Source organism: Salmo salar, chromosome ssa16 (assembly GCF_905237065.1).
Source record: "Salmo salar chromosome ssa16, Ssal_v3.1, whole genome shotgun sequence".
Taxonomy (NCBI): domain Eukaryota; kingdom Metazoa; phylum Chordata; class Actinopteri; order Salmoniformes; family Salmonidae; genus Salmo; species Salmo salar.
This window is the reverse complement of record NC_059457.1, coordinates 61441022-61459325: the sequence shown is the minus strand read 5'-3', so window position 1 is coordinate 61459325 and position 18304 is coordinate 61441022. Positions and strand designations below refer to the sequence as shown.

Below are 18304 nucleotides of genomic sequence, written 5' to 3'. Positions count from 1 at the left end.
CTCCACCACCCTCTCAGAACCCGTAGTGCTGGCTAGTGTCGTCAACTTATCACACGGCGTGTGTGTATGGCGTATGGAGAGAAAAAAAGAGTGTGCATGCATGCGTGTGTATTTTGCATGTGGAGTTTGGCACCGGGTTATCCACTTTGTGAGGAAAAATGAAAGTGTGCATAAATCACATGCATGGCCCTATTTATTTCAGTCCCATCCACTAGATCACTCTGCAACCTATTACATTAGCATTTTTCAATGTGATTTATGTCAGGCGGCTCTCTAAAACATACTTTTTTTTCTCTTCGCCGCTCTTTAACGTGCCTCTGAATGTGAGATTCAACCCTCCTCATCTGCCCGGTTTCATTCCACGGCATGTTTTAGCTGGTTTCTCTCCTCTCTCCTTGTGTCTAATTCCCTCACTCCCTCTCTTGCGCTATGTCATTCCCTTTAATTCTCTTACCCCCCTCTCTCATTCTCTCCCTCTCCTTCTCTCACTACATCTCAAATTCACCCACCCCTCTCTCTCCATTTTTCTCTCTCATTTAATTCCCTCACTCCCGCTTTCTCTCTTCCCTCACTCCCTCTCATTCCCTCTCCTTCCCCCAGTTCTCTCCCTGGGATTCAAACACGTTGTTGTCCCTTGTTCTCCCGCTACTTGTTTTCATTTCCTGTCTTCTTTGTCGTTACCCTGCTCGACAAGAAAATCAGTAAGAAAAACAAATCCTCTCGTGTAATAGTCTACCGCTCGCTTGACACCGTCAAATTGGTAACACAGTGAGAATTTCTCTTCCGTCATTTTGCCCACATAGCTGCAAGGGCAACTGTCAAAGTGGGGTGACATGACATTTTTCTTGGAGCTCCCTCAGGTGGGATATCGACTGCCTCCACTGTCTCCTGTCTGAAGTGGGTCTCCGTTGGTCGGTGCTCAAAGATAGACTCTGGAAACTCTATACTTGTCAATTACTCAGCAGTGCGGAAAATTATAGTCTTTCATCTGTTCGCTAAAATAAAAATATAATTTGAGTTTGAATATGAATAGCTTTTGTCAGGTTGTGAGTTGTGATGCACGAACACATATGATAATGTCAAGACGTGTGCACGTGTGTGTGGGTGTGTTGACGTCTTCTGGAAATGTCAACACTCACAAGTGGTAATGTACAGCACATTTAAAGTGGCCGTCCATTTTTCATAACATGTGGTGTTTATGTTTATCACAAGAAATCACATTCGGTATCGCCTCAGATGGGTGCTGGCTACTACAGGCCTGCTCAAGCCCTTTAGGTGACTATCTTCCTGTTACTGCTCATACATACTGAACACACAGAGCTGAACGGTGGCTGACTGATGTTGTCATGGATACAGCTGCCAAGCTGTGGTGCCGCTGTAACGAGGTGTGTGAGAGGAGGTAAGGGGACTTGTGGAGAGGGAGAGAAAGGTAAGCACCCTCCAGAGGGGGGTGTGCGTACGTGTGCATGAGAGCGTGTGCATATGTACATACAGTTGAAGTCGGAAGGTTACATACACCTTAGCCAAATACATTTAAACTCAGTTTTTCACAATTCCTGACATTTAATCCTAGTAAAAATTCCCTGTCTTAGATCAGTTAGGATCACCACTTTATATTAAGAATGTGACATTTCAGAATAATAGAGAATTATTTATTTGAGCTTTTATTTCTTTCATCACATTCCTAGTGGGTCAGAAGTTTACGTACACTCAATTAGTATTTGGTAGCATCGCCTTTAAATTGTTTAACCTGTTAGGGCTAGGGGGCAGTATTGACACGGCTGGATAAAAAACATACCCGATTTAATCTGGTTACCACTCCTACCCAGTAACTAGAATATGCATATACTTATTACATATGGATAGAAAACACCCTAAATTTTCTAAAACTGTTTGAATGGTGTCTGTGAGTATAACAGAACTCAAATGGCAGGTCAAAACCTGAGAGATTCCTTTACAGGAAGTGGCCTGTCTGACCATTTCTTGAACTTCTTTTCCATCTCTATCATTTACTAAGGATCTCTGCTCTAACGTGACACTTCCCACGTCGTCCATAGGCGCTCAGAGCCCGGGAAAAAACAGAATGTCGTCATTCCAGCCCCAGGCTGAAACACATTATCGCCTTTCTCAAGTGGCCGATCAAGGGACACTGGGCTTATGCGCGTGACCCCGACCGCCCCCGCCTTTGGGATTTTTTCCTCTGTTTGCCGAAAAGGAGATTCCCTGTCGGAATATTATCGCTTTTCTACGAGAAAAATGTCGTAAAAATTGATTTTAAACAGCGGTTGACATGCTTCGAAGTACGGTAATGGAATATTTAGAATTTCATTGTCACGAATTGCGCCATGCGCGGGACACTTCTTTACTATTTCGGATAGTGTCTGGAACGCACAAACAAAACGCCGCTATTCGGATATAACGATGGATTATTTTGGACCAAACCAACATTTGTTATTGAAGTAGCAGTCCTGGGTGTGCATTCTGACGAAGACAACAAAAGGTAATCAAACTTTTATAATAGTAAATATGATTATGGTGAGTGCTAAACTTGCCGGGTGTCTAAATAGCGAGCCCGTGATGCCTGGGCTATGTACTTAGAATATTGCAAAATGTGCTTTCACCAAAAAGCTATTTTAAAATCGAACATATCGAGTGCATAGAGGAGGTCTGTATCTATAATTCTTAAAATAATTGTTATGCTTTTTGTGAACGTTTATCGTGAGTAATTTAGTAAAATGTTAGCGAATTCCCCGGAAGTTTGCGGGGGTATGCTAGTTCTGAACGTCACATGCTAATGTAAAAAGCTGGTTTTTGATATAAATATGAACTTGATTGAACAAAACATGCATGTATTGTATAACATAATGTCCTAGGGTTGTCATCTGATGAAGATCATCAAAGGTGAGTGCTGCATTTAGCTGTCTTCTGGGTTTTGGTGACATTATATGCTAGCTTGAAAAATGGGTGTCTGATTATTTCTGGCTTGGTACTCTGCTGACATAATCTAATGTTTTGCTTTCGTTGTAAAGCCTTTTTGAAATCGGACAGTGTGGTTAGATTAACGAGAGTCTTGTCTTTAAATGGCTGTAAAATAGTCATATGTTTGAGAAATTGATACGCAAGCGTCCCACCTAGCCCATAGAGGTTAACTTGGGTCAAACGTTTTGGAGTAGCCTTCCACAAACTTCCCACATTAACCTCTTGACGGTCGCCTAGGATAGGGGGCGCTACAGCGATTTTGGAAAAGAATTCTTGCCCATTTTAAACGGCCTCCTACTCAAACTCAGAAGCTAGGATATGCATATAATTAATACTTGTGGATAGAAAACACCCTAAAGTTTCTAAAACTGTTTGAATGGTGTCTGTGAGTATAACAGAACTCATATATCAGTCAAAACCCTGAGACAGATCGTAACAGGATGTGGACTTCTGAATTGAGGACTCAACTTCACCACTTTGCCTGTAATTCACACAGTGAGCAATGGTTCATTGAGCACTTCCTATTGCTTCCACTAGATGTCCCCAGTCTTTACAAAGTGATTTGAGCCTTCTACTGTGAAAACTGAATGAATGAGACACTGTGGAAAGTGGTCACATGAGGAGGGCCATCACCATTATGACGCCGGTGCCCCTGGCTACCCTCCCCTTTCGAAATGTTTTGAAAGACAATGCAATCATCCCCCTTGAATCTTATTGGAGCTCTGGTTGAAAAAGGCCCTAAAGATTTATGTTATACAACGTTTGACATGTTTGAACAAACCTAAATTTTAAAAAAATGCATTTTATTGAAAGAGTAGTCCCGCAGCCGACGGAAGTTTTGGAGCAGCCTTCAGAACGCGCTAACAAGAACAAGCTATTGGGACATAAAGGATTAACTTTTTCGAACGAAAATACATTTGTTGTGGACCTGGGATCCCTGGAAGTGCTTTCTGAGGAAGATAATCAAAGGTAAGGGATTATTGACAATAGTATACAAGACTAGATGTGATATGCGATTGTTCCAAGATGGCGCTGACCTGTAACAGTAGCCTATTTGAGTATCGCATCCCCTTTTATCGCAAAGTGTGATTACCCAGTAAAGTTATTTTTAAATCTGGCATTACAGGTGCTTTCAAGAGATATTCATCTATAAATCTTAGAATGACAATATTACATTTTAAAAATGTTTTCGAATAGTAATTTAGTAAATTGTAGCGCTGATCACCGGATGCATTTGAGGGAAAATAGTTAGTCAACGTCACGCGCCGATGTAAAATGCTGTTTTTATATATAAATATGAACTTTATCGAACAAAAGAATGCATGTATTGTGTAACATGATGTCCTAGGAGTGTCATCTGATGAAGGTTGTCAAAGGTTAGTGCTGCATTTAGCTGTTTTTTGGTTATTTGTGATGCATGTGGTTGGTCGGAAAATGGCTATGTGGCTACTTTTACGATATACTCCTCTAACATAATCTAATGTTTTGCTTTTGCTGTAAAGCCTTTTTGAAATAGGACAACGTGGTTCGATTCAGGAGAGGTGTATCTATAAAACGATATAACATAGTCCTATATTTGAAAAAAATAGATATAAAATTTTGTTATGCTAATAGCGATAGGAGCCCGACCAGGGGTTAAGGGGTGAATTTTGGTCCATTTCTCCTGACAGAGCTGGCGTAACTGAGTCAGGTTTCTAGGCCTCCTTGCTCGCACACGCTTTTCCAGTTCTGCACACAAATGTTCTATAGGATTGAGGTCAGCGCTTTGTGATGGCCACTCCAATACCTTGACTGTGTTGTCATTAAGCCATTTTGCCACAACTTTGGAAGTATGCTTTGGGTCATTGTTGATTTGGAAGACCTGTTTGCGACCAAGCTTTAATTTCCTGACTGATGTCTTGAGATGTTGCTTCAATATATCCACATAATTATTAAATCTCATGATGCTATCTATTTTGTAAAATTCACCAGTCCCTCCTGCAGCAAAGCACCCCCACAACATGATGCTGCCACCCCCGTGCTTCACGTTTGGGATGGTGTTCTTCAGCTTACAGCCTCCAGCTTTTTCCTCCAAACATGACAATATTTATTATTGCCAAACAGTTCTATTTTTTTTTCATCAGACCAGAGGACATTTCTTCAAAAGGTACGATCTTTGTCCCCATGTACAGTTGCAAACTGTAGTCTGGCTTTTTTGTGGCGGTTTTGGAGCAGTGCCTTCTTCCTTGCTGAGCGGCCTTTCAGGTTATGTCGATATAGGACTCGTTGTACTGTGGATATAGTTACTTTTGTACATGTTTCCTCCAGCATCTTCACAAGGTCCTTTGCTGTTGTTCTGGGATTGATTTGCCCTTTTTGAACTAAAGTACGTTCATCTCTAGGAGACAGAAAACGTCTCCTTCCTGAACGGTATGACAGCTACGTGGTCCCATGGTGTTTATACTTACATACTATTGTTTGTACAGATGAATGTGGTACCTTCAGGCATTTGGAAATTGCTCCCAAGGATGAACCAGACTTGTGGAGGTCCACAATTGTTTTTCTGAGGTCTTGGCTGATTTCTTTTAATTTCCCATGATGTCAAGCAAAGAGGCACTGAGTTTGAAGGTAGGCCTTGAAATACATCCACAGGTACACCTCCAATTGACTCAAATGATGTCATTTAGCCTATCAGAAGCTTCTAAATCCATGACATAATTTTCTGGAATTTTCCAAGCTGTTTAAAGGCACTGTGTATGTAAACTCTGACCCACTGGAGTTGTGATACAGTGAATTATAAGTGAAATAATCTGTCTGTCAACAATTGTTGGAAAAATTACTTGTTATGCACCAAGTAAATGTCCTAACCGAATTGCCAAAACTATAGTTTGTTAACAAGACATTTGTGGAGTGGTTGAAAACTGATTTTTAATGACTCCAACATATGTGTATGTAAACTTCCGACTTCAACTGTACACACACAGTACACACACCACACCAGTGATTCAAATCAAGCGTCTGCCAGATGGTTACCAGCCGCAAAACTCCTCCGTGTATCACGTCCCATTAACGGTCACAGAAGATTCCCTCTCCCATACAATTAGAGCCTGCCTCCTTCGCCTGCACACATTCAATACTATCCATCACACACACCACCAGACCCAGCAAACATTCACTACACTCTTTAATGGGCAAGTTATTACGGAGGTGCAATGGAATGTAAATATTGTGTATCTTTATGATCTAACAGAGGAGACGGCGATGTATTCAACTCATGTCTTTGTATGTCTGAAGGACCCCTACAGAGGCTGGAATGGATAAAGAGGGAATGAAGAGAGGGTGGTGTGTGTGTTCTCCTCTGTTACATATTGCATGTAAGTGACACTCACGGTACATTTCCAGCACCATGGTGGCCTCCTGCGTTTGTCCCTGGGCGTCGGTGGCCTGGCAGCGGTAGATGCCCGCGTCCTCCACCTCAGCATTATAGATGGTCAGCCTGGAGCTGTCCTCCCCGGTGTGCAGGGCCACACGCTGGGACGACACGATGCGCTCCCCCTGGGGGTTAAACCACTCCAGGTTCACCGGCTCTCCGATCACTGGTGGGACAGAGAAAACTTGTAGGTAACTTTAAGAAACTGTAAAAAGAACCAAGCCAAGCCGTAGACTTTAGAGCAGTATTTCCCAAACCTCCCCTTGAGTACCCCACCATTAGTCCCACGTATATATTCATAAGCACACCTGAAATAAATGGTAACCTAATCAGCCCTTGTTCAACATGGGAAAGTTATGCCTCTTTGAAATTTGATAAACGTGTTATCCCACTTCAGAGACGAGTAGGAGAAAAATGCCGTTGAATGATTTTCACACTTTCGAGAGCATTGGTGCCCAGGACGTCGATCGTAGTCGACCGGTCGATCGCAAACTTCTTTCTAGTAGACCGCAAAAAAGTTAGCAAAATGTATGCACTAAAAATATATATTTTGGCAATTCACAGCGTTACCATCGAGTCTGCTTAAAAATAATAAAGTCCACAGTTCTGAAGCACCGTATGCTTTGCTTACAGGTTAGCTTCTTTCTCGAATATTATTGCACAGCCAAAATAAAAATTAAAACAGCTTGATTGACATAACATTTGACCAACCCACGGCACTATAGTTGCCACATTTTTTTCCCAAACTGTCACTACCATAGCAACCGTCTGCAGTTAGCACGTTTCCATTTCCATGCTTGCGAGACCTGTAACAGAATATTTTTGATGTTCCAGTGGTAGCAATTTTTTTACACATTTTTTTTCTATGAAGTTGCGGTTATGTTTTTAATATTATTGCTGGACCAAGCAGCAAGAAAACGAAAATCTACCACTTTCACAGTGAGTGGGAAGATCTGCCATTCAAGCATAACTCTTGCTAAGAAGGAAAATGTCGAGAGGCATTTCAAAACTGTTCACAATAAATATGAAAGTGACTTTCCAGGTAAAAGTGAACTACGTAAGAGAAAAGTAAAAGAGTTGAACTCTCAACTAGCTGCCCAACAATCGATCTTTACAAGGCCCAGCTCAAAATCAAAGGCAACCACGATTGCATCATTCCGGGTGAGTCGCATACTAGCAAAGCACAAGAAACTGTTCCAGGATGGAGAAATGGTAAAAGAGGCCTTTTTAGAGGCAACAGAATGATTGTTCGATGATTTCAAAAATAAATCCGAAATCATTTCCGCTACTAAGGATGTTCAGCTATCCAGGAATATGTTTTCGTTTCAGTCTCCTCCATCTCTTCTAACCGAAGCTAGTTTTATGGATTTGTTTTCTATTAATAATGTAAAATTAACAGCCATACAGAAAGACTCATGTGAAGGTGAAATTACAGAGGAGGAACTTCTTGATGCAGTTAAAGCCTTTAAGTCCGGGAAAACTCCAGGGCAGGATGGCAAACCTTTTTATTTAATTTTTTTATTTTTTACCCCCTTTTTTTCCCCAATTTCGTGATATCCAATTAGTAGTAGTTACTGTCTTGTCTCATCGCTGCAACTCCCATACGGACTCGGGAGAGGCGAAGGTCGAGAGCCATGTGTCCTCCGAAACACCCAACCAAGCCGCACTGCTTCTTGACACAACGCACATCCAACCCAGAATCCAGCCGCACCAATGTGTAGGAGGAAATACCGTACACCAAGCGACCTGGTCAGCGTGCACTGCGCCCAGCCTGCCACAGGAGTCACTAGTACGCGATGAGACAAGGATATCCCTGCCAGCCAAACCCTCCCTAACCCGGACGACCCTGGGCCAATTGTGAGCCGCCCCATGAGCCTCCCGGTCGCGGCCGGCTGCAGCAAAGCCTGGGCTCAAACCCAGAATCTCTGGTGGCACAGCTAGCACTGCGATGCAGTGCCTTTGACCACTGCGCCACCCGGGAGGCTTGGCAAACCTTTTTTGATATATTCAGAGCATTAGCATGTTTTAACCACTCCTATGTAAATGGTAGATTATCAGACACTCAACAAGAAGGTCTGATTTCTTTATTACTGAAACAGGATACAAGTGGAAAATATACATTTCCAGGCCATTAAAAAAATTAGAGGCCCTTTACACTTCAGTGTGCGATGCAAAAATTCTAGCAAAATATATAGTGCATAGAATTTCAAAGGTATTGTCGGATATTATTCATTCTAATCAGAATGTTTTTTACATGGACGATACATTGGAGATAACATAAGGCAAGTACTGGAAACAATAGAACACGATGAAAAATCTGGGAAACCAGGCCTGCTATTCATTGCAGACTTTGAAAAGGCTTTTGATAAAGTATGACTGGAGTTTATATATAAATGCAAGGAACATTTCAATTTTGGAGAATCTCTTATAAAATGGGTTAAAATAATGTATAGTAACCCTAGGTGTAATGGCTACTTCACAAAACGTTTTAAACTGTCCACTATCGGCATATCTATTTATTATGGCCATCGAAATGTTAGCTATTCAAATCAGATCCAACAATAATATCAAGGGGTTAAAAATGCAAGGCTTAAAAACAAAGGTGTCATTGTACACTGATGATTCATGTTTTCTTTTAAATCCACAACTTGGATCCCTCCGCAGCCTCATAAAGGATCTAGAACATTTTTCTAAACTCTCTGGATTACAACCAAATGATGATAGGCGAACCTATCACAACTCACACAAAGTACTTTCTTCTGAATCTATTTTCTTATGGTCTTGCCTACACCTAGCAAACAGTTTTTTTTATTATATGAGAAAAATATATTCAATTTTATTTGGAACGGCAAGTCAGACCGAATTAAATGGGCCTATTTATATAATGAATATAAATTCGGGGGGCAGAAATTATTAAGTATTAAAGCATTACACCTCTCACTAAAGGCTTCAGTCATACAAAAGTTGTACTTAAATCTAGCAAATTAGTAAGAATGTCTCACCCTAAGATCAAGAAAGGCCTTTTCCCTTTATTCAGATTACAGCCTATCACTTTCAGTTATTTGAAAAGGAAATCTCCCAAATATTGCTATTTTTAAAACAAGCCATACAAAGTTGCTTGCAATTTCAATTTAATCCACCAGAAAAACAAAACAAATAACAGAACAAATATTGTGGATAAACTCAAATATACTAATTGATTAAAAAAAACTGTATCAATTGGAACCTTTAACCTGTTATGGCTAGGGGGCAGTATTTTCACGGCTGGATAAAAAACGTACCCGATTTAATCTGGTTACTACTCCTGCCCAGTAACTAGAATATGCATATAATTATTGGCTTTGGATAGAAAACACTCCAAAGTTTCTAAAACTGTTTGAATGGTGTCTGTGAGTATAACAGAACTCAAATGGCAGGTCAAAACCTGAGAGATTCCTTTACAGGAAGTGGCCTGTCTGACCATTTCTTGAACTTCTTTGCCATCTCATTCAATTACAAAGGATCTCTGCTCTAACATGACACTTCCTACGTCTTCCATAGGCTCTCAGAGCCCGGGAAAAAACAGAATGTCGTCATCCCAGCCCCAGGCTGAAACACATTATCGCCTTTGTCAAGTGGCCGATCAAGGGACTGTGGGCTTAGGCGCGTGCACTGGCTGCCCCCGTCTTTGTGATTTTTCCTCTGTTTGCCGAAAAGGAGATTCCCGGTCGGAATATTATCGCTTTTTTACGAGATAAATTGCATAAAAATTGATTTTAAACAGCGGTTGACATGCTTCGAAGTACGGTTATGGAATATTTAGAATTTTTTTGGTCACGAATTCCGCCATGCGCACGACCCTGATTTACCATTTCGGATAGTTTCTGGAACGCACAAACAAAACGCCGCTATTCGGATATAACGATGGATTATTTGGGACCAAACCAACATTTGTTATTGAAGTAGCAGTCCTGGGAGTGCATTCTGACGAAGACAACAAAGGTAATAACATTTTTGTTATAGTAAATCTGATTTTGGTGAAGGCTAAACTTGCCGGGTGTCTAAATAGCTAGCCCGTGATGGCTGGGCTATGTACTTAGAATATTGCAAAATGTGCTTTCACCAAAAAGCTATTTTAAAATCGGACATATCGAGTGCATAGAGGAGTTCTGTATCTATAATTCTTAAAATAATTGTTATGCTTTTTGTGAACGTTTATCGTGAGTAATTTAGTAAATTGTTTGTAAATTCCCCGGAAGTTTGCGGGGGGTATGCTAGTTCTGAACGTCACATGCTAATGTAAAAAGCTGTTTTTTGATATAAATATGAACTTGATTGAACAAAACATGCATGTATTGTATAACATAATGTCCTAGGGTTGTCATCTGATGAAAATCATCAAAGGTTAGTGCTGCATTTAGCTGTCTTCTGGGTTTTTGTGACATTATATGCTAGCTTGAAAAATGGGTGTCTGATTATTTCTGGCTGGGTACTCTGCTGACATAATCTAATGTTTTGCTTTCGCTGTAAAGCCTTTTTGAAATCGGACAGTGTGGTTAGATAAATGAGAGTCTTGTCTTTAAAATGCTGTGAAATAGTCATATGTTTGAAAAATTTAAGTTTTTGTATTTTTGAGGAATTTGTAATTCGCGCCACGCCTATCATTGGATATTGGAGCAGGTGTTACGCTAGCGGAACGTCTAGATGTAGGTCCTGGAGTGGCCTTGCCAGTCTCCAGACCTTAATCCCATAGAAAATCTGTGGAGGGAGCTGAAGGTTCGAGTTGCCAAACGTAAGCCTCGAAACCTTAATGACTTGGAGAAGATCTGCAAAGAGGAGTGGGACAAAATCCCTCCTGAGATGTGTGCAAACCTGGTGGCCAACTACACGAAACGTCTGACCTCTGTGATTGCCAACAAGGGTTTTGACACCAAGTACTAAGACATGTTTTGCAGAGGGATCAAATACTTATTTCCCTCATTAAAATGCAAACAATTTCTAACATTTTTGACATGCGTTTTTCTGGATTTTATTTGTTGTTATTCTGTTTCTCACTGTTCAAATAAACATACCATTAAAATTATAGGCTGATAATTTCTTTGTCAGTGGGCAAACGTACAAAATCAGCAGGGGATCAAATACTTTTTTCCCTCACTGTACATCAAAAATCTCTTCCCAACTATTTTGCAATCTGTTTGGCACAGTTGTCAACATCCTGGTCCTCAAATGAAACTGGTATACTTTTCTGTTTATGCTATTTTTATTCCTCCACCAGTTTTGATCCTTTATATTGGGCAGACAGACCAGTTCCCTGCGTCCTCCCACTGCCTACCGCCTCCTCCATTTTTGGGGCAATGCTGTAATCAATTGGTTGTACTCTTGGATTGAGCAGACATTCCCGTACAATTCGGATAACTCCATGAAGGGCATAACTCTACCATTACAATATCATTTAACCTCTCTAGGGTAGGTGGCACCAAATCGTCCCACCTACACAACAGCCAGTCTAATCCCGTGGCGCGATATTCAAATACCTTAGAAATGCTATTAATTCAATTTCTCAAACATATGACTATTTTACACCATTTTAAAGACAAGACTCTCCTTTATCTAACCACACTGTCCGATTTCAAAAAGGCTTTACAACGAAAGCAAAACATTAGATTATGTCAGCAGAGTACCCAGCCAGAAATAATCAGACACCCATTTTTCAAGCTAGCATATAATGTCACAAAAACCCAGAAGACAGCTAAATGCAGCACTAACCTTTGATGATTTTCATCAGATGACAACCCTAGGACATTATGTTATACAATACATGCATGTTTTGTTCAATCAACTTCATATTTATATCAAAAAACAGCTTTTTACATTAGCATGTGACGTTCAGAACTAGCATACCCCCGCAAACTTCCGGGGAATTTACAAACAATTTACTAAATTACTCACGATAAACGTTCACAAAAAGCATTACAATTATCATTTAAGAACAAAATACCCTTTTCAAACATGCTTTCCCATAAATACAGGTATTTTATCAACCAGCACATTTGAGTTCAGCCATAATATTTGTTGTAATATTTGTTCTATCTTTTCAGGGGGGTGAAATTGAAATTGTAGCCAGCTCTGCAATGTTGTTTGAAAAAGACAGATACTTTGAAAAAAGTATCATTTTCAATTAATCGAAAATGAGACATGGCAATCTGCACAAAGGCAAAAAGGCCCTTTTTAAACAATGGATGAGCTTTTCTTATTAATCTACTTGAGAACCATTTAGGGTTCAAATAAAGCGCCACTGAATGAGTGAAGCTTTTAGAGAGAGGTTTAGTGCTTTTATATTTAATAATCTCAACCCACCCAATTCATATTCATTATATAGATATGCTCGTTTTATTTTGTCTGGTTTAGCATCCCAGATAAAGCAAAATATTTTTTGCTCATATGAATTGAAAAACGAATCATCAGGAGTAGGCAGCGCCATAAGTAAGTGAGTAAACTGAGATATGACTAAGGAGTTAATCAGGGCAATTTTTCCATAAATAGACAGGTATTTACCTCTCCATGGTTGCAGGATCTTGTCTATTTTTACTAGTTTTCTATTGAAATTCATTGTGGAGAGCTTATTTATATATTTTGTGATATGAATACCGAGTATGTCTACTTCACCATCAGCCCATTTTATAGGTAAGCTGCAGGGTAATGTAAAAGTTGTATTTTTTTGGATCCAAAACATAATATTGTACACTTATCATGATTTGGTTTTATTCCAGAGAGTACAGAAAATTATCTAGATCTTTAATGAGACATTGCAGGGATCTAGCTTGCGGACTCATGTTTCATGATGTTCTATTATTTCTAGTAGTTGTTGTATATGATCCCCAATGTATGAGTGCTATGCATTTTGCTAGTATTTTTTCATCACAAGATTGAAGTGTAAGGGGGCTCCTGTTTTTTAGATAGACTGGGTCTTTATATTTGCCATCTGGGTCTTGTTTTAATAATAGAGAAATCATACCTTCCTGCTGAGTACCTGACAGACTACCATTTCTATAGGAGTAGTTAAAACAATCTAACAATGGAACTCTTAGTATATCAAAAAATACTTGATATACCTCTACTGGTATGCCATCAAGCCCTGGGGTTTTTCCAGACTGAAAGGATTTAATAGCCTCAAAAAGTTCTTCCATTGTAATTTGGCCTTTGCACTGATCTTTCTGTACATTTGTTAATTTTCTATTTTTTATATTATTTGGAAAGAATTCCTTACCATAATCTTCATTCAGTGGGAGAGGATGAGATGGAAAAGAGAACATCTGCCTAAAATAATTAGCTTCCTCTTTTAAAATAGCATTCAGATAATCATAGATGAGTTTCTGCAAATGCTTTTTGTTAGGGTTCCTGTATTGGAGATTCAGGAAGAATTTTGTGCATTTTTCTCCATATTCCATCCAGTTTGCTTTAATTTTGTAATAGATTACATTAGATAATTCTTGAATAAGTTCCTCAAGTTCTTTTTGTTTTTCCTATAACTTATTTTGTATCTCTGTAGTATCATTTTTATTGCTATCTACCTGTACTATTAGATCATGGATTTCCCTTGTTAGTCTTGTTTCTTTAGCCAGAAACTGCTTTTTATTATTTATGAATATTGAACTGAATGACCCCTGAAGGTACATTTAAAGGTATCCCAAACAATAAGGGGATTTGCTGAACCTATATTATACTGGAAAAATTCAGAAGATAAATGATTTTTTCTTAGTTAAAATAAGTTGTCCTTCAGTAAACTTTGATTAAATTTCCAATTTCCCCATCCACGTGGAAAATCTATGAGTTATGTGAATGCCAATTAGATGATGATCTGATCGCATTCTGTCTCCTATTGTCACGAATGCTAGGAGTGGTGGTAGGAGTCAGGCGCAGAGAGCAGAGGTAAGAAAAAATGAGATTTATTTTTCTCTGGTACGACAACAGTCGACGCCAACATAACAGGCGTGTGAACTAAGTGACCAACCCATACACAACGGGCACACAGTCCGGAAAGAAAATAAATCAGGCAGATCGCCAGCACATCCAAAAAGCACACTGACGTAAAACTAATCCTGCACAAACCTGGGCGGGCTAAACAGGCTTAAATAACCACAAATCAAGATACACAAATAAGGAACAGGTGCAAACAATAAGACATACCAACAGAAAAGGAAAAAGGGATCAGCGGCGGCTAGTAGGCCGGCGACGACGACCGCCGAGCGCCGTCCGAGCAGGCAGGGGAGCCACCTTCAGTGGGATTCGTGACACCTATTAAAACTTTTTTAACCTTTGATGCAAGAGAGAAAGAGAAAAGAAAGTAGTCAAGACGACTAGCTTGATTAAGTCTCCTCCATGTATATCTCACTAGGTCTGGGTTTTTTAGTCTCCAAATATCCACTATTTCTAATGTGTCCAGAATATTTGTGATTTCCTTAAGTGCATGGTGATGATAGTTTGTAGAGTGATTTCCTTTACGGTCCATTGAGGTACTTGACACTGTGTTATAGTCTCCTATCATAATGATTAGATAATTTGTTGCTTGTAAGTTCAATAAATTGGTATAAATGTTTTCGAAGAAGTGTGGATCATCCTGATTTGTACCATATAGATTAATGAACCAAATCTCTTTTTCGTCCACGTTCATATTCAAAAGGATCCAACTTCCTTGCAAATCATTCTTGATTATTTGCACATTCAGATCGACATTTTTGTTAATTAATATCATCACACCCTTTGAGTTCCTTTGTCCATGACAGAAAATTATTTCACCACCCCATTCCTTTTCCCACGCAACTTCATCTAAGGATGTAGAGTGAGTTTCCTGTAAACAGTATATGTGATATTCCTTTTCTTTTAGGCATGTAAAGACTGATCTTTTTTATAATCTGCCAAACCGTTAAAATTATAACTAGCTATACTTATTTCACCCCTTACCATAACTAGATACTATTCTCAGGCTAAATTGACCATAATTAGTGCTTGTAAAGTTACTGCCATCAGAGGTATTATGAAGGTCAAAACTAGAGTTTTCAAATGTCTGATATTTAGAATTCAAGAAATAGGTTCTAGCAATATTTTTTTTATTCCCTTACCTGTTTGCCTGTGAGCCAATGCCACAGATGTTAGAAAATTGAGACAAATTATATGTATAACAAATCTGAGTAGGTTGATGTGTATGATATTGGATATGATATAATGAGAGTGTGTATGATGTCTGTATAAGAGTAAGACTATAATGTGTGATGTACAAATAAATAATAACTCTGCCAATTTGCATTTTTGCGTGTCTATGTGTGTAACATGTAGTGCGTATAGTCTTAATATTCATAATTGTAATCCATTTCGTATCACCATCATAGTTGCATTATAATTACCTTTAACATAATTGAAAACACATCCCAGCATTTCCATAGCAATTGACGTTTCACATGATCATGAAAGAGACCTTGCATTACTCTAGAGTACAAATGTATTCCGTACAATATGTTATTATTCCCCAATGCCCCTATTCTGATATCTTCCCTTTGCTTGTTGTAAACATATATAACCTTGTAGACAAATACAAAAAATATAGACAAACAATAAACACATTAAATTATAAAACAGTTCTCAACAATAGAGAGAAAGGGAGAGAAGAGAAGAGAAAAGAGAGAAAGAGAGAGGAGAGCGAGATCAGGTGTGTGTGTGTATGTATAAGTCCGTATGTGTACGCAAGCATGTAGTTCAGTACGTGTGTGTTCATATCCACTTCATAATGTTCAGATATTTTAAACAGTTCCCAAACCCTCTTTTTTTTGGTAACCGGAAGTCCCTGTAGAATTTAGTACAGCCACGGTGTTATGGAGCTGTCTCGGAATAGCTGTCCATCAATAAAGAGTTTGTCCACAATGATAAAGGCACGCCTACCATCCTTCCTTTGTTGTCTTTGTACCGGATACAGTCTCTTACTACGTTCGTTTATCTCCTTTGGAAATTGGTCATTGAGACCGAATTTGGTCCCTTTAAGCTCCCTTCCTCTGCATTTGATCAGCTCCTTTTGTTGGCAGTGTTCAAATTTTACGATGATCGGTCGGGGACCCTTGGTCTTGTCGCTGCGAGCTCCAAGTCTGTGTACTCGGTGGAAAGCCACCTTGTTTACAGTCTCTATAGGAAGTTTCAAGGCGGATTGCATGAATTCTCTGATCGCGCCCTCTGGATTATTGGATGCGTCCTCAGGATACCAGAAAAAAATAGATTTTCACGCATGCTACGACTTTGTATGTCTAGTAGCGTCTCCTTCATCACCCTGTTTTCCCTGAGTAGATAATCCATGTTGGAATCGTGTACTTTTACCTTGGCTGTGAGTGTCTTGTTTTCTCTTTGGAGTTTGAGAATTTCACTCTGGCTGAACTCCAAACTCCCCCTCAGCCATGCTACCCCCTCACAAAACTTTTCCATTGTTGCATGGATTCCAACCAGAGCACTTGCCTCTACCTCAATGGTAAGTAAATCGCCCGTGTCTGTAGATTAATCTGTTTTTCTTTTTTTTGTCGGGTTAAAGTTATTTTGTGAGGTGGGCGGAACTTTTCACGAAGGAGTATGTTGTTCCTCCGTAGCGTAAAGCTGTTGGTACTTGTTGATTTCATTCAGGATCTCCTTGGTATCCAGATTGGCTCTATACTGCAAACAGTTGTTTTACGAAAAGATAACAATGAGTCTTTCCCACGACAACGACAGGTGTCTGTAGTACAGCTAGCTAGCACTCGCAGAATCCAAGCAAAAAGAAGGAACGTAAACTCCCAGCCGTAAAGGCTAACCGCATTGTGGAATCCTTAGTAACAAAACTTTAGTTCGGATTAAAATCGATTTAATGAAAATATTTTAATGTAAACAACAAACCGAGTGTAGACAGTACAGTGTCCTGTTGCGCGCTGGAAACCAGTCTTAACCTTTTGGGGCTAGGGGGCAGTATTTGCACGGCCGGATAAAAAACGTACCCGATTTAAACCGGTTACTACTCTTGCCCAGAAATGAGAATATGCATATAATTAGATTTGGATAGAAAACACTCTAACGTTTCTAAAACGGTTTGAATGGTGTCTGTGAGTACAACAGAACTCATATGGCAGGCCAAAACCTGAGAAGATTCCATACAGGAAGTGCCCTGTCTGACAATTTGTTCTCCTTCTGTGGCATCTCTATCAAAAATACAGCATCTCTGCTGTAACGTGACATTTTCTAAGGCTTATATTGGCTCTCAGAAGGCGCCAGAAAGTGTAATGGGGTGTCTGCAGTCTCTGGGCTAAGTACAGCAGCTCTGTTTGTTACTGGTCAGGCTGAGGACAGTGACACTGGAGATGCGCGATCATGAGAATTCTCCATGTTTTCTTTCAGCCTTTGAATGAATACAACGTCGCCCGGTAAGAATATTATCGCTATTTTACGAGAAAAATCGCATAAAAATGTATTTTAATTGTTGCACTAGCAGAAGAGTTTTGACCCACGGTTTGTTTGCTTAATTGTACATATCCAAAATACTAATTGTCCGTTTGCATACTTTTTTGAATTGTTCCCTCCTAACGACATTTAACAATTTGCCAATACAGGGGCTGACCCTTTTCATAGCATACTGATTCATTTCAAACGTTTCTCATTACTCAGTCCTGTGGCGATTGAAATGCCACCAATCGCTGATAATATTTTTCCATAACTGAAGCTGAAGGTTATACTCGTTGTTTAAAGTGTGACTGAAACCGAAAATGTACACTTGCCTATTGACATGTTTAATTTTTAAATTTCAAGAGCGTATGTAACTTCTTTCCTAGGTCGGTTTGACCTCACTGCACATGTAGGGTAATCAACGGATGCTGAGTAAGAGGGAATTCCTGCAGCTCGTCTCAAGTTTAGGATTTGTATTTTTCCTTTTTTTTC

At 39.6% G+C, this 18304-nt stretch overlaps 1 protein-coding gene across 4 annotated transcripts in view; it reads right to left on the bottom strand.

The window, feature by feature from the left end:
* Positions 1–18304, bottom strand: part of LOC106574338 (neural cell adhesion molecule 2) — a 491639-nt gene that overhangs the window by 134286 nt on the left and 339049 nt on the right. For all 4 annotated transcript variants that reach the window (XM_014150199.2, XM_014150197.2, XM_045697543.1 and 1 more), the window contains exon 3: positions 6348–6554. In XM_014150199.2, coding sequence (XP_014005674.1) covers positions 6348–6554 — 207 coding nt within the window. The remainder of the gene's footprint in view (positions 1–6347; positions 6555–18304) is intronic.